Source organism: Columba livia, chromosome Z (assembly GCF_036013475.1).
Source record: "Columba livia isolate bColLiv1 breed racing homer chromosome Z, bColLiv1.pat.W.v2, whole genome shotgun sequence".
NCBI lineage: Eukaryota > Metazoa > Chordata > Aves > Columbiformes > Columbidae > Columba > Columba livia.
In genome coordinates, this window is record NC_088642.1 from 48,842,087 (window position 1) to 48,859,954 (window position 17,868).

General features: G+C 37.5%; 1 protein-coding gene across 6 annotated transcripts in view; it reads right to left on the reverse strand.

Moving 5' to 3' along the window:
- Positions 1-1,449: 1,449 nt before the first annotated feature.
- Positions 1,450-17,868, reverse strand: part of SYK (spleen associated tyrosine kinase) — a 51,211-nt gene continuing 34,792 nt past the window's right edge. For 3 of the 6 annotated variants that reach the window (XM_065045737.1, XM_065045734.1, XM_065045738.1), the window contains 9 exons: positions 14,877-14,936; positions 13,254-13,322; positions 9,094-9,184; positions 8,267-8,444; positions 6,772-6,981; positions 6,154-6,343; positions 4,641-4,781; positions 4,294-4,406; positions 1,450-3,104 (listed from right to left, as the gene is read on the reverse strand). In XM_065045737.1, the coding sequence (XP_064901809.1) occupies positions 3,032-3,104; positions 4,294-4,406; positions 4,641-4,781; positions 6,154-6,343; positions 6,772-6,981; positions 8,267-8,444; positions 9,094-9,184; positions 13,254-13,322; positions 14,877-14,936 (1,125 nt within the window). In that variant the 3' untranslated portion in view covers positions 1,450-3,031. The remainder of the gene's footprint in view (positions 3,105-4,293; positions 4,407-4,640; positions 4,782-6,153; positions 6,344-6,771; positions 6,982-8,266; positions 8,445-9,093; positions 9,185-13,253; positions 13,323-14,876; positions 14,937-17,868) is intronic. The other 3 variants (XM_065045735.1, XM_065045739.1, XM_065045736.1) reach the window with 2 other exon arrangements.

The following is a 17,868-nucleotide window of genomic DNA, read 5'->3' on the forward strand; positions in this document are numbered from 1 at the left end:
GGTGACCTCAATAATGTTTGGGTGTAAATACATAAAGGGTGAGTGTCATGAGGATGGAGCCAGGCTCTTCTTGGTGACAAGGAATGACAGGACATGGGGCAATGGGTACAAAGTGGAACAGAGGAGGTTCCATTTAAATTTGAAAAGAAGCTTCACAGTGAGGGTAACAGAACACTGGAACAGGCTGCCCAGGGAGGTTGTGGAATCTCCTACTCTGGAGACATTCAAAACCCGCCTGGACACATTCCTGTGTAACCTCATCTAGGTGTTCCTGCTCTGGCAGGGGGATTGGACTAGGTGATCTTTCGAGGTCCCTTCTAATTCCTAACATTCTGTGGTTCTGTGAATAGTTGCCTGCACCTCTGAGGGAGGCTCCATGTGGTGTAATGTGACTTAAATTCTGCATAGCTGATACCTGTAATGCAGAAATCCTTGAGCAGCTGATATGCTGCACCGCCTCCTGGCATCTCTAACCTTCTAGATCCAGCTCAGTATTGTTGAAAAGTACTGTCTCAGGAAGGCTTAGGTGTAATAACAACATGCCTATTTTGGGAGATTTTCCTGCTAGTCCTGAATAGCTCCAAAAGCAGCCCAGTCTTAAGTGGGCTTATCTGTTGTGTCAGGTACCTTTTCAACGTTAATAGGGGAATCTCAGTCTTCCACAATCACAGTAATTCAGTAAATATACATCCTCTGCAGAATATCAGCATTTTTTAGAAATAACTTAAATATTAAAAGATTCTTGTTAAAACAACATATTTTGTAAAAGTGTCTTTAATTTTAATTTTAAAACCTAATTCATTTATTTTAGAATACTTTATATTCTCATTGCAAACTTTTCTTACATAAAAGTGAAGGTAAAAATGATCAAGTAACACAAAGAAGTGACACTCACTCAGAACAGAGAGGAAGAAATATTCCTCCAATTTTGTTGTATAAGATAGAACATATATATATATGTGTGTGTGTATATATATATATATGTGTGTATGTATATATATATATATATATATATATATACACCTAGAGAGATATCTCAGAGAAATGGAATATTGTCACTGAGTGGCTAGTAGAGATCTGTGCAATTTATTTCTAACTAATATCCCCATGAATGTACTAATTGCACATGTAGAGCTAACAACTGATCTGCAATGGGATTAAAGCAACAAAACACCTACATATAACTATGGCTAACTTCTACACAAGCTGTTCTTGTAGAAAAAATGTTTCTTAAAAACAAAACAAAAATAAATCATCTTCAATATAAGTCACATTTAGTTACATTTGAAACATGGTCTATTGCACTCAGTATCTTTCAGTAGCGTGTGCTTTCTGAAGTGTCTTGCACTGGACAGCCAAGATTAAACTACCAAAAATTACCAGGTATGTTTTGAAAAAATAGACCATAAACTTAGTAAAAAGAAAAAAACAATTACATTAACTCCTACATTTGTTTATAGTCATCTCTTTTATGAAAACCATTTTACAATTTCTCACTGTAATTGCCCACACAGTTTCTTTGCTAGAGAAAAAAATATCACTGCATCTCTAAGAATACCCTGTTCGCAAAACAGTTAAACAAATATGTTCTAACCAGCCATATGCAATAAATACATCTAACATTATATCTTATCCTTTATATTCCTCTAAAATCTCTAAATCTAGTAGATGCAATGCATGTAGGCTCCTGAGATGTAAGCAAATGCCAGTGAAGTAGCTGCTTGTGAGGAATAAGAGATAGAAATGTTTATATCTATAATATTTAAATGAGATTGGACAAACAAAGCATAAGGGTAAAAATAGAATCAGAAGTTCAATACATTATTTGCTATTACCATTGCTAGACTCGCACATCAATCGAGATGCACGGTGCATTACAAAAGAGTGACACGACAAATACCTTTCCTGAGATGTTCACAGGGATTAATAACAGGACAAAGACTAACATATAGGAGCAGATAAAAGTAAACTTGATGTCCATATGCCTGTTTTAAAATATTTGAGCTAGGGGTGAAACTTAGCTTTAGAGGTGATCGTGTGTGGTGAATTCTCACAAAAGTTTTTCAATAAAGGCTTGAAAAAAGATAGAAATGATTGCTGCTCAAAACACAACAGAAAGGAGCTTTGGTGTACCCAAAGAGATACATGGAAAAGAAATCTCTGGAGGTGGCTGAAGCAGCACAGAAAAAGAAAGGTGCTGCTCTGTCACCTTTGGCTTCACAGCTGTCTTTTCAGTAATGCAGTGATGGAGGTTATGTTCCAACCCACAATCATTTGTCTCAGGTGCTGGTATGTTTTGCCCCAACATGAGAGCAAGCCCCTGAGTTCCCAGGTTTCACCAGGAAGAAAATAACTCATTAAGGGACAGCTAGGCTTCCGCAGGAGATGAGAAAAGAGTTGGTCACATTTAAAGGAGATGATGACGTTAGAAATTCACATGTCCCAGTTCCTCTCTGCCTACATTACTACTGAGAAGAATACAACATGGTTCTAAAGGGATTTGGGGGTAAAATCAAATACTCTCTCAGTCAAAGTGACAGAGTCACTTTCAAAGTGAATTTTCTTCACAATGAAAAATGTTTATGCTATTCTTCCTTGGGGAGGGGGAAGGCTGGAACAACTCAATGCAACTGAGGGCTAAGAATATTAATAAGAAGAATTTAAATCCCAGTCTGCATTGAAATACAAGAGAAGAAGAGTGCTGAAGGAAATTACACAGGTTTTACATGATCGCAAAACGTAATGCCAATGAAGCTGTAAATAAAATGAAATTGAATGTAGCAAAAGTAAAAGCATCTGCTCTGACATCCTTGCTGTTCATTTTGGAGGCCTCTCCATTTTCAACACTCTATTTCAGGGATGGATATTGTGCAGAAGCCAAGAAAAGGCAACCCTACAAACACAGGGCTTGGCTCTGAGCTTCGCAGGGTGAAAGTGGCAGTACAAAAATTAAAGTCGCTTGGTTTCAGAAACTGAACTGCTCCTCAGAGGGTGCTGGCTGGAGGCAAGGAAGCTGCTATTCCTTGTGCTGCTAGTGGGAAATGTCGTAATAGTAGTTCCGTAATCTCATCTCAACCGCAACAAATCCTGGTCGGTCATCAGCACTGTAGAAAGACGACAAGTATCACAGCACATGAAGGAAAAAGCTGTAAAGGTGCCCATGCCTTGTGTAACACCTGGGACTTCACCTCAATGATAGCTCATTTAAAGCTGCTTACAATATGTTAAGGCTACCAAAACAATGCTACAATATGAATACCAAGTGGCTAATGTCACTACAGAGCATCCAGTCAGTGGATTTACTATCATGCCTGTCACCTTGTGGCTGGTGAGGGTACTAAAAGAAAGAAATGGTAAATCAGCTCAATTTAATTTTCTAGTTCATTTATGTCAGTAACAATCTAGGTGTAATAAAACTAACAAAGAATCAAGGTACCTAAAAGTGAAGTACCACATCTTCTTAAGTGGAACCCAGAGACCTTTGTCAGACACAGATATTCTCCAGTTGGTAAAAACTGGAAGAATAAGTGAGATTACAGCAGACTTTGGGTGCTTTACAGAGACCTTCCTACAGCTAAAAGAACTTCAACAAAATTGTTTAAAATGATAAATCATAAAACATTTTTAATATTTTTTGCAATATACTGATTGAAAAAAGAATAACAGGTAGGTTTTATTTTTCTTCTCTATATTTCATAATCCTACCTTCTGAATTGTTACTGAACAGAAAAACTGTGTCTGACATATTACATATGACTTGAAATTTTGCCTCTCATTAACAGGAAGTCAATGGGGGATCCAATCTGACTGTATTCAGAAGAGTGAGAAGAGAAAAATAGGTTGAAACAGTTAATCATTGAGGAATGGAATTAATAATTTAGCAACAGGACTTTGAAATTTCAGTAAAGTCTTGAAAACAAAAATTTTAAAAAAATACAATCCAAAATGAAACAAAAATATTTTCTTAATTTAAATTTTTCTTTTCAAAATATATCAGACTGACCTTTTTGTGGATTGACTTGTTTTTTTATGGTGCCTTATTTTTTTACGTAACTGTTCCAGCAAAATCACCTGTGTAAAATCAGCTTCTTGTGGTAAACTCAATAACTCAAATGATTTCCACTTAAAAGTGAGACTGACTCCTTAGTTTGGAGGCTGGTTGTAAGCTAAACACCAGCTGAAATGATGTCTTTTCAAAAAGCCTTCCCAACCCTTCTGCCCACTTCCTGGCTTATTAACTAAGCAGATTTAAATATACTTCTATTAAAAGAGAGAGCATCACATCACACTCACTTGTATGTCCAACACAATTTCATTAGATCATAGACTTCTGTTGGACAGACTTCAGGACGTTCCATTCGTTCTCCTCTTTCAATCATCTGTGCAACTTCACCACCTTTCATTCCCTGGAACAGAGTGACCAGAACAGTCATCTGAGTTGCAAAAGACTACAGCACATGTGACACTATAAAGGAGGCCTGGAGCTGATTTTTTGGGCTATTGTTTGACTCCTTTGTCGCAACAGATGGGGTGTTAAGGCGTGCTTTGGCCTGTAATAACCCCTTCCAGGCAGGAAAGGCATTGGTTCAAATTTGCTCTGAATTTTTACAGAAAAAAACAAGCCAGACAGAACTACGTACCTTATATGGTTTTTGCCCATAGGAGAAAGCTTCCCACATTAAAACTCCAAAGCTCCAGACATCACTTTTGCTAGAAAATTTGTAGAAATTCATACATTCTGGAGCATACCACTTCACTGGCCATTTTCCATGACTTTGTGCCTAAAATAAGTCATAAGAGGAAAAGAAAAAAGCAGGCTAGAGACAGTGGTAGGTTGTCAATAACATCAGAATTCATATAAGCCACGTTAACTTAGATCTGCACACATTAGTACTGATTACCATAGCACTTCTGATGCAGTTGTCATTAGATGGAATGGGTAGCAGCTTCTTCAAAAGTGTTACAAAATTGTTCCTAATCTTCCACTTTCAAAATAATGCACTGAAAGGAAATCTGTGGTAAAGCAAAGCTTAGCCAAATGACCTGGAGTGATGTTTTTAGTGGAATGCAATTTAAAGTTGCTCTTTAAAAGTAAGATATTTCATCTAGGCTCTCCACAGAGAGTAAGAGATACACACCCAGCCACGCTGAGTCTCATTATTACTTGAAGTTGATGCTCCATTTCAAAGCACAGCGACCGCCTTGTGGCAAACTGCAGTTTGATTAAATTATGCTGTAACACTGTGTTACAACAATGCAAGTGTCAAGCTATCCCAGCACAGCGCTAGATCTAGTGAAAGAAGCCCCCTGCATTTTGTGGTGTTGTCAAGGGAACAGGCCTTTGATACTAGTTCTCAAACCTCTGACAAGCAGCTCTGGCCAGGCTAGTGGCACTGATTCAAGATGTTACTGCCTTTCTGGCAGCAGTTACTATTCCCATAGGAAGGTCATCAGAAGGGAGGATGTGCTTGCTCCTCCTCTGTAGCGTTTCATGGTCTGGCTTATTAGTTTTAAACAGCTGATGAAAGGGAATAGGCAGGAGAAAGAAACAATTTGAACTGTAAGAGCACTAGATCAGAAAAAAAGATGCGGACATGGTTAAAGCCTCTGTCTCTTACAGATGTTTTTACCTTATTAAATGTGGTAGTTATTTCAGTCCCTTTAGCTCCATGGAGATCCAATGAATTTAAAACCAAGCTAAACAAATTCTGCTTGGTTCAAACAATTATTTCCAACAGTATTCTTTCCAAAAACTCTCCAAATCCAGTTCTCTTAGTCAACAATACAGTGTGCTAGCCTAAATTTTCCTTGGAAATAGTGAAAACTGTAAGTGCCTAAAAGCTCATACATGCAACAAAGACAATTTCCCCCTTTTACATAAGGAGGTATCTAATTTCCACAATAAATTCCAGCCTTCTACTGAGAAGTTTACCAAAAGTAAATGAAAGAGTAAGCAAACTAAAGGAGGGATAAGCTTTTTCCTTTCTACACATCTCTTAATGTTGATCACACATTTTGAAAATCAGGCTATGAGATAATGGATGATACATATTACTTCTAATTTTCAACTTTTAAAAATAAATGCACTTCAACTGAAAATAACCTTATTAAGCTATGTTACCATACAGCTGTCAAGTCTTGCGCAAACCTTACCTTATAATAACTTTCATCAGCACTAAGAGCTTTAGAAAGTCCGAAGTCACTAATTTTGGCGTAATGCTGGGTGACTAATAGCACATTTCTTGCAGCCAGATCCCTATGAACAAAGTTATTCTCCTCCAGGTATTGCATCCCCATGGAAACCTGATGTACCAGCTCTGTTATATTCTTCTCCGTGACATGCCTGAAAATCATAATTGAATTTTTAAGAGGTCAGGAGTTCATTTTCATGACTTTTGATGGAGTTCAAATATAAATCTTTACTGTGAACTTCCCCACATCATGCTAGGAACCTGATCCACTTATGTTTAGCTAAGCTTTAATTAGAATGGGCAGAATAAGAATGTCCTGAGCAAGATGATGTGTGATCACATCAATAAATGAACAATTGAAGGACACTGGAAAATTCTTTCATTTATTGATTTTACCAGAAATATTTGACAGGAGACATGTACAAGGTAATCATGTCTCAGTGAAGAGTCACTACAATCATTAATTATAACATTAACAACATGTCACTTTAAAATTGCCCTTAAAGGAGAAAAAAAAAAGGACCTGTACTTTTTTTTCCCTTTTGATAAATTCTATGAAATGGAATCAAAGCTTACATACCTATTTTTTTGCAAAAATTTATTCAATGGCCCAAGTTCAGCCATTTCCATTACTAACATCCAGGCCTCAGCTTCACATATGCCTATCATTCGGACAATATATGGATTATCCAGTTGCTGCATTACATTTGCTTCTCTCAGTAATTCATCCTTTATGGCTGGATCGTTACTCTCATTCTTAAGAATTTTTACGGCCACTGGCTTGGCACCCCTGTGAAAAACAATCCAGTTCTGGGATTAGTTGTTGAAAAATCTGCATGCAAATGCACATAATCTTCACCTGATGTTTCTCTGCCCATACTACAGCTGTGACAAAAGACAGAACTGACATTCAGAGGGGAAAGAACCTGACTGTAACAGGAACATCTCTCTAGCAAATGGTGAGAAGATGGTGAAGTGAAAGAAAGAGAATGGAAAGAAGCTCAGAAAATTATAAATAGTAATAAAAATTCTTTAACAAGCCTGAAAGCAACTGTACTGGACAAAATTTTCTTGCCCATTCTGGCAAGAACGCTATAAAGCTTCTCTGGCAAGAAAAGCCAGAAAGGCCTTTCTGAGCACTGGGGTGTTTTTGTGGTGAGACTAGAACATGCAGCATTGCAAGGCCCCGAGGCAGCACTCTGAAATCCTGAGAAACTAAGCCTACTCCTGCAACCTTCAGCTCACACAACTAAGTGGAAGAGCTACTGATGAGACTGACAGAACTCAAGTGTGAAACAAGATTAGCAAATACACAAGGTGGGACTAGAGCCCTTCAAATACCCTCAGACTGTAATGCAAAAAGAAAAATCCTTCCTGGTTCCGAAAACCTTAGTTAAAAAAATGGCTCCAGCTTCACGTCGTGAAAGTGTATACGTCATCAGCCCACACACTTAAACAACATACTGATAGAATTTTACTATGAAAATGCATGAAGAGTCAGGTGGTCCCACTTCTGCCAGTATAACCTAGGTCTGTTCCTAATGTAATTACGTGATAAAAGAGGTCACAGCGTGTTCTGTCTTCTTGAAAATCAACATTCCAGCTTTATGAAACAGGTACTTATCACACTTTATGTGAAAATCTATTTGCTACAGGCAAGCTGTCTATGACACACTATAGTATTTCTCAAAGAGAGGCTGTGCAGATAGGAAAGACTGAGTAGCACGGCTGCCCATACAAACCATGAAGGAAGGAAGTGGACTTCCCACTCTACTATCCCTGACAGGAGAGAAAATAACCATACGGGAATTTCCCCATTTTACAGACAAAAATAATAGCTGGGATGTGACAATGCTGCAAGCAAAGAGGTCTCTGCAAACAGAGGAAAATAAAATAAGCATATAGAAAACCAGTGTAAGAGTGCATACACAAAGAGGGAAACCAGTGGAGCTTAGGCCAAATTACTTAGGTACAGTCTGTCACTCCAAAAGATCACTGCTGCTCAAAAAAAAAAAAAAAAAAAAAGCTAGAGCTTTTACATATCAGACTTCATGAAAACAGAACGGAATGCTTACTTTTTCATTTTATAGAACCCTTTCTTTACAGTACCAAAGTTGCCAGATCCAAGTTCTCCTTCCTCCAAGGTTAACAATTTCCTGTCAAGAGTAACATTTTTTGGTTTCATTTCATCTGGATCAGCATATGGACTTTCATAGACTTCAGTATCCATGGGTAAGGCTTCTCTCTGATCACCTGCAGTTCAGTCAATGAAGAAATCAGACATTACATGAGACATTTTTGCTGCCACAGCTCCTATATTCACCCTTTTTATGTTCAGGATCATCAGTGTGTTTGACTTCACAAGGGCACTATACAGAAACCACATGCAGTTCAGCTACCGGCACTTTAGAACACCCCAAAAGAGAGTGACCTTCCCCTGGTGACATGTTGAGCACCTCCGTAATGTGAAACCAGGAGGCTACTTGGCAGAAGGAGGCTTAAGGGCTGTCCCTTCTCCTTAATGCTTCCCATTACTTACCTTAGACAATTCTTCACACAGAATGCTGCCTTATATGTAGTTAATTCTTAGGCACCCACATTTAATTGCCGTGTACAGAAAGCCTGAGCACCACCTTGGCACAATTCCTTTTATGAAGTGCAAGGACAGACTTTAGAGTCAAGGAAGTAGTAATCTTTCACTTCAACATGGAAAAAGGGATTTCTGCTAAATGTCTTTTATTACAGATGGTGTCATTTGGCAGTTTCAGCTACCAGGCTTGAGCTATGATAGTGGCTGTACTAATACACAACATGGTGTGAAATGTATAAAAGAAAAAAGAAATACAGATTGAGAAGACATCTCTGGCATAAAGAAGGAAATTTAATCAATTACTCTGCCTACCTCTTTCTGCTCCTGTAAGACCTCTATTCCTTTGCAGCACATAAGGATTAAAAGGTGCTTCATCAGATGAGTGGCCAATAGTTGACTGAAGCTGCAGCACACAAATAGAGTTTTTATGTTTAGCAATGAATAGGTAAGGTAAAAAAACTTTTTTTTTTCCCTCAGAGGGTTATGGCATAATGATTGCAAGAGACGCACAGGTGAGAATCAGACAGTAAGAAAGGGATCCAACAAAGTTTATTTCATTCTGGAGGTTATTGCTTGAGTAAACATGCAGGCCAAAGGAAACATACACTGCTAAAGCATAAAAAGTTATTGCAAATATTTCAGAGCATTTGATCTGAGATAATTAAGTGGAATGGGTCATGCACAAATCTTATTCTGCAGCTATTAAATTTACATGCACTTTTTGAATCTGCCTTGTAACACAAGTAGTCATGAGGATTTCTCTTTAATCTCCCCTTCCTCCTTCTCTGAGTTATCTCTCTCCATATCTAGGCCACAGAGAAATTCCTAGCACAAATGGAAACAAAAACTGCTTCCCTGTTTCTCTTGTGGATGTTATATAGACTGACTCCATTTGGAAGAAACTAGGGTAAAAAAATAATCATTTTAATAGGTTTGTTTAATGTTACGGACAAACATAATGGACCAGGTACTAGGACAGTCTGTCTGCTCTGAGGAGGGAGAAAATGACCTAATTCTTACTGTACTTGAACACCTGGTTCAAATACAATCCCTCTGCCTTTACTCTTTGTCAGAGAAATACTGTGGAGCACTCAAACAAGACCTGCAGAAACACGGTGTTTTCTGGAGCTCCTTGGCTAAAGGGCGACTCTGGCACAATAAAGTACAGATGAGAGAAACTCATAATCCGTTCTCTTCTGTCTGTGAACTGTCAGGAACAAGGAGTTACAGAACTTATTTCTGCAGCTTAGTCTCTCTTTTTTTCCCAATGTAGAAATTTTACTCTACTCATGAGTGATGTCACGCTCCTAGGAGAGTGTTTTAAAACCAGAAATTCAAACATTAGCATGAGTTTGTTCAGCTCAAACAGGAAATAAAGGTATATTGTACTTGCAAAACACTGGATAGGGCTATTTTGCAAATATTCAAGTATATAATTCTTCTTTTTAACAACTGCAGCTTCCAGTGGCATAAGTTCCTGCCTGAAACAGTTATGGTTTTCAAGTAAAGAGAAACAGAGCTTGAGAAATGTCCAGGAGTGAATTACTGGGTGCAACAGAAGTTTTATCATTTGGAAACTGCATTTTGTAGGGAAAACACCTGACCTGGCTGGTACAGACCTTTAAATCATAACAAAGTGATCTGCCCAGCTGGATGAAGCAGAAAAGGTTTCACTATGTAGATCTTATAGCAAACCCCGAGCAGGAGGCCAATGTTCGGCAAGATTCTGGCCTAGTGGGATGAGCATGGTGGCACCAGGCATGGTAAGGGTCAAGTTTTCTGGCTTGATTTTCTCACTCCCGTGGAACAGTTTTGAAAGGCCATTTGCTGTGAGGGCAGGCCACAGGACCCCTGAGACAGTTCTGAGACAGGTCAGGGACCAAACTGACCTCCCAACCTCAAGAACAGGAAGGCAAATGAATGGTATAAAACAAAATCCTCAGCTCTAGTTGTGTTTTTCTAGCCTGGTATACCTTGCCAGGTCTGAAAATTAAGAAACGTATTTCCAAGACCTACATCACTCTGCTTCAAACACAGGCCATTCACTATCCCAAAAAACCCCACTAAGACTGGAACTCAGTCCTAAACTTCTCAAGTGATGGGCTGGCAGTTTCATTCTGAACACTTAGGACAGTCTTTCCCTACACTATGTCAGGATATATAGGGAAATGTTTATGTTATGTCAAAAATATTCATAATCTTTTCCAAAGCAAAACCAAATCAGATGGAATTATATTTACTGAGACCACAGTGATTTTAGTTTGTGCATTTCATATATCCTGTATTGCTTCAGAATACATCAAGACCTCTTAGGGTTTTTTTACCTTATTGCCACTTACTATGAACCATTCAGTATTACTAGTAATAAGTGATTATAGTTCCACTGGATATGTACACTTGTGAACTATGGGGCTGGCTGTCATTTTATGCTGTCATACTGGAAAGCTGCTGTGAGTTTGTACTGTTTTCACATCAATATTTTTCTTTTTCTTCTGCTAGGGTTTAATTTTCATTGATTGCATTTCTCAGGCACCCATAGTTAAGCAAATCTAAAGGTGCTGTTCTTCTTCTTACTAAACACTGGCTACACTAGTGAGGCACTTTTATAGTAATATAGCCACATCCACAATGAGAGGAAAGCAGGAGGCAGGGAGTTTGCATTCTCTCAAAGGTATCTTTCTTGTAAAGGGATACTACTTTTTATGCATGGATAAGGCATTAGTAGGACAAGCCTTTAGGAAGTTCAACAGCATATATTTGATGTAATGAGAACAAGGCCCACTTACTGTTTGCTTCAAAATATGAACAGCTCTAATTACTCAGAGTTTGATTTTTATAGTAAAGATTGTAATTTCATAGTAAGGAACAGACTTATGAAGGCAATCAGTACAGCAAGTGCAGTTTCTTTTCAGGCCAACAATTCTGATTTGCAAAAACGCAAACATATATGTAGGACTATGAAGTCGTCTTATTTTGCTAAACCAAACTGAATAGCAAAATACTACATGGCAAAGACCATATTAGCCAAATCCTTAATGAGCTTTGGCTAGCACATCCCAGTTGCCACTAGGTGGCAGGAGTTCATTTAAATTGCTGTCTAAATTGCCAATTTTACATTACTGAGTAAAGGAGCTTGAAAAATTTTGATCAGAGTGCTAAAATTATATCAAATAACCAGTTTGTGAAATTAAAACAAAATAATAATTTGCAAGACTGAATAAACATAACAGGTCTTTCTTTGCCAATCTGCTTCAGTCTGTACCCTGTGTATGTTCCCCAGAAGGCAGGAAATAGGTATTTGACTGCAGAAAGCAACCAGAGAGAAGCACAGGTTTTACCAGGTGAACAGAACAGCAGAGTGACCAAGGCCTTGCCTACAGAATTCAGACCCCACATTGACTTTTCTGAACAAAACAAAAACGCTTATCTTGTCTAACGTGTGATAGTATGGAAATTCGTTGCAGATGGCTTTAGAACATGTCCTGAGACTGTACACGTGTTTGTAAAAGATGACAGCACATTAAAAATGGGACATGGGTCCTGTAAGGGTACACAGATGACAACAGCCATTGGTACTTCAGTATGAAAGTGAAATGAAGTTATATAAAAAGAATAATTGTTATTTACCAGGATTATAATCTACAGTGTATGCCAAACATAGTTTTTCACTCTGAACAGTGGCATATCTCTAGGGCTTTTTATACCTGCTCATTTTTGTTGAAGAGCAACTGAAAACAAATAAATAAATACACAAAAGAGAGACTCATGGGTGGAATAGTGACAAACAGATTATACTCAGCATGTAAACAAAGCTAATAACTATGTACTTCATAACTACATCAGTTACTGGACAGCATAATTTACTGGTTATGCAGCAGCTTTTTCATCAGCACAGGGCTGACTCCCTGACACCTTATCACCTTTCCCATTCTGCTCGCTCTTGTGACATCTTACACTTGCCTAAATCTAATTAACGTCAATGCATAACAAGATTTGTGCATGCAGGTTCTTTATATTTGTGGTTGTTATTAACAGATTGTTCCCTAAATGTGCTCAGCAACAGCATTGTGTAAGTAAGCCAATTTTCTGATTAGGAATGATACTTCGGAGTAGAAATACAATTTAGCTCTGCTCTAGGTGACTGTTTTTTGAAAAACATTTTATCACACTTTATTTGCAGATATGTTGAGATTCGCACTAAGATTTTGGGATGTGAGAGAATACTTAAAAATAGTCTCTCAACTTTTAAAACTTGTTTAAAACCATTGCTTTAGTTATAAAATCAAAGCCACAATTATGCAGATGATCAGGAAAGAAGCAGAAAGCTTAAAAAATCTTCACAATCTGATTGTTAGTAGCCAAGACACACATTTAGTAACTGCAAGCCAAAAGGGGGTGGGGGGAAGAGTGAAATTAGTCAAGTGTAAGTCCTTTTAACTCAGTCAAAAACCTAAGAAGACTATTTGAGGCACCTTTTTGCTGCCAGCCTTTGGAAAGGTGTACGATTTGAGTCTTGAGATAATTCCACCTCCTGCCCAACTCTAGAAACCACAATGTCAAAGAGGAACAGTAAATGTGTCAGGAAAATAGCTAAAGATATTCAACAAAACAGGCACAGTATACAAGAATAAAACACTCCCAACCTTTATCTTGTGTGTGCCTGCAAGCATATATATGATGCACCAAACAAATGTAGTACAGGAAACCTTATTACTAAATTTTCTTTCTGCTATATTACTCTCAAGCTATCTTGAATCTGTAGATACACCTTAAGGCAGTTTTAAAATTCAATAACATTGTCCTTTCCCCAGATCTTTTACACAGTATGTTTCTCGTCCCTCTGTTACTGAACTTCAGCTTCACCCCAGCACATGTAGCAATGTAAATCAGTTAATAACTTTAGTATCTTGAAGTATGAGTAATGTATCAAGCAAGATTTGAAGCACACCTTGGTCTTACAACAAACGATGTGGTTATTGAAGCAAAAAGCGCACAAACTGATATTAATTCCAAACAAAAATAAACAGGCTTTAGATTTTACATGTGCACTTTTGTTCTGCATACAGATACTTCTAAAAGAAAGACAATTATGTTTTACAATAATACATTAATTAAATGTGACTAATCAGCATTTTTAGGTGTCACTGAGATATCATACCTGCCTAATTAAAACTACGATGCAATACTTATTTACCAAGGATTCAGGCTGATGCTGAGGTTTAAATAATATACTGAGACACATTTTCAGCCATTTTAAACAGCTTTGGAACTGACTTGCAGTTCGATGTTCTGTACTTTTAAATAACCCAACTGGACTTTTTTTTTTTTTTTTTGGCCTGAAAAGGTAGCTTTTCTGATGGGTAGGATTGGTATTTTTCCTAGCTTTCTTATTAAAAAAAAAATGTTTGATTTCATGTAAAAAAGGTATCTTGCAACACCAAGGATAGCCATGCAGTCCCTAATCCTGCTGGCAAAACAAATTTTTTTGATGCCTGGCAGTTTTCATAGCTCTAATACACAAAAATTCAGCACATTGAAAAAGCCTACTGAATCCGCTGTTTTCTTTTACCTCACAAAACTCTCTTCCCATATGTGGAATAAATGAAACCTGAAGAAATTCCCAGCTATAGTTCTGCAACAGATAAATTCTCCAAGAGGTTAAGTGCTCTTTTGCACATGGTGAGCATGGTTCATTGTCCTTTGCTGACCAGAGCAGCTCCCAGCACTTGACCAAGCAGCCACTTGTACTGCTGTGATGATAATACTGCTTAACTCAAATGTTTGTATTAGACATACAAATACACAGTAAGAGGAATAATTAATCAGTGATAGCAACAGTATTAGTCTAAAGTTAGGCTGTACTCCTAAGGTTTAGGTCTATTATTATAATCTGATAAACTGTGGCTGAACAAATAAAATACTGAAAAAGGTTAAATGGAGAATTTGGGTAGTTGTTAGATTTGACAGCTTCACTATAGTGTCAAACAACTGATTTTAGCCTCATGTCAAAATTTCCTCTGGAGGTTTAAATACATACTGCGATGATGTGCAGGGAGAAAAAAGTAATGCACAAAGTCAAAAGTGATCCAAATTACCTTAAATCTAGTTATGGAGCCCCTGCTGCAAGACAAGAAAAGTCCTGGTCCGTACATGTGCTGAGAAAAAATGTAAAGGAATAAGAGTCCATAGTCTAAATGGATAAATTATCTCCAATGCAGACTTTCAGCAGAAAGTCCTTTCTTTGGCAGAGGAAGCATATTAGTATCACTAAAAAGGAGATGTCCAAACTAACAGAAAAGGGGCCAAAAACCAGCAACATATTGTTACTCTATGTTTGTTCTCGGACCCTTAGCAAGTACTACATAAATCACTTCCCTGATGTTGTAAATTTTACTCTAAGCCTTTACATGCCAACAGTTCGCAGTTAAATTAGTTAGACAGTCTGCCTCGCATATCATCCAGCAAACCTTCCTATGGTGTTCATACCCTCTTTTAGCTTCAAGGCAATTTCATACTGGGCATGTTCTCCACAAAGATTTTGGAATTATACCAGTGTATTTCAGGCATTAATATTTATATAAACAAAAAATTATTGAAAAATTGGTCTGGATGAGAACACCAGCATTAGACTGTCCCTCTGAACAGGCCATCCCCCTCCTTCCTTCAGCTGTTAATTATGTTCTGTTCCTCTGTTCTCTCTCATTTGATTCTTTATTCTGATCAGCCTTTTCTCACAAATCATGATCATTCCTTTTGCCCTGCTCTGGTTTATCTCCTGTTGGACAACACTCTTTGGTGCAGTGCCAAAAACTGGTGAAAGTATTCCAGCTGCAACCTTACCAGTGTTGAACAAGATGGAAACACTCTTGATGTTTCCCTTCTACCAGCATGATGATTGTTGGTCCTTGTTCCTGTTCTGATCCATTACAGGCATCACATCCTCTGAAAAACTGTTGCTGCTCCCCATCCTGTGTTCTACAACTGGTTATTAGAAGTACAATATCTTGCACTGGTTTCTACTGAGTTTCACCCTGTTTTTTGCAGGACATTTCTCCAACTCATCACAATTGAGTCAAAACTCAAGACATTCACAGTAACACTTCACATATTTTGGAAATCCATTTTATAAAATGAAATGGATGCAGTACTTCAGGAACGTCAGAAACTCAATAATCTTAATTATGATGGTGTAAATAATGTGAAGATACATTGCACATCCTCTACACAAGACTTTGTGATTGCATTTGTTCTTTTGAGGATGAATTTTTCTTTCTGCAACTTGAATTAATTGTATTTCAGGCTCCGCATATTAAAAAAGCTACATAACTAGTCTTAAGTCAGTTACGGCTTTTGCACAAAGATATTAATCTATGAGAACCTGGCAATATTAACTGGAGTCTTTGAGCTCTATAAATAGTAATATCAATTTAATTTTTACAACTTTCTGTTTTTATGTTAATACTGCAGGAAAGTAACTCAGCAGGCTTGTTTTATAAAACTCCTAAAAAACCCACAAAATTCAGATTTCACTCTTAAGAAGTGCAGAATATCAAACATAATGTAGCTTTAAGCCATATTTTTTGAGAATATTTGCAGAATATGCACTCAACACATCTCACATCTTTGATACTTTTCCTTCTATCCATCATGATGAGTCTTATATGTAACCACCACAAATCAATCATGAAAACATGAATGGTTGTATGTAGAATGCACAAGTGACCAAGTGTATTTAAGTAACTACTTGCTAGAGAAGTTCGTGTTCAAGGGTGGAATTAATCTCACCTAACTATGGCCACCTAAAAGTAAAGCATATAGTCTTGACTAATCACATAGGCCCCTTCTGAGTGCAAAGACATAGGCACATATTGGTGGAAAGTCATTTCACCACTTTTAGGCTGAAGCGACATGTGGATGGGTATGTACCTCTCTCTTGCTTCAAATTTCCTCAAAAACAAGCCTTTGTGATTTGCTGAATGACTGTCTTTTCATTTGAGTTAATTAATGTTAGGCAAGATTAATCATACCCTGTCAGTATGACTGAGTCTTTGACCTGTAAAATATCGTGAAAAACTAGGGCAATGCGCTGATGAAAAGAGAAGAGGTTGGGCCATTTAATATCACTGCACAGTTCTAAATATCACCCAGCTTAGTCAGATACACTTTTTTGTTACTGCTTTTTTGGTAAGCTAAATACCTGAAGTAAGATTACTTGAGTTTATTTTCATTTACGCTTAAACTGCAAAATTTTCTATGGATAATCTAAAACGTATGTAGTATTCCCACAGTGAATGTGTTTGCTCCATATAACTGCCTGTATCCCAGATGTAACACATGTAGCCTCGTGTGTTGAAACTTCCTGGTTATCCTTGTAAACAGCATGGATCCAAATCTCAGGACAACATTTAAAAAAAAAATGCACCGATTTTCATTGTGTAATTTCCAATGATTTAAAAGGGCATCTGAGTTTCAGAAGGTGGTGACATGGGAATGGCTGTGCACAGACCCATAAGGACTCAACAATACTGACATAAATGTAATTGCCTGTTTGAACAAAAATATTTTTTTCTATAATGTAGGGCTGCATGAAGAAATGACCTAGATGATTAGGCTCTCCAGGGAGTGGTAAAACAGCTAAATTAAACTCCCTGTATCAGATGAGATCAACTACAGCTGAATGAGTTAGTGTTATGCATCACACCTCAGGTGGCTTTTCTAATCAATGGACTCTAAGAACTTAACATAGATGGGCTTGCTCATTATTGACGGAGTTGATGAAAGAACTTTCAGTAATTTCACAGCGCAAGGTATCAAATCCTTGTGCAAATTCTAATAATAACTGCACACACCAAATACGAAAATAAATTGAACATCCATTTCTGTTTCAGTCAGCACATTCTCAAAACGGACAATGTAAACAAAGCAGTATATCTCCTGTTGATACAATCACTATAGAACATGACTATCAATTATGCATTTCACATATGAAAACTACCGATTTTCACATATATTTATAAAAGAAATTTTAAAAAATTAATGATTAATAGCTCATGCAAAACACTGATGAAAGCAACAACCATGCTAGAA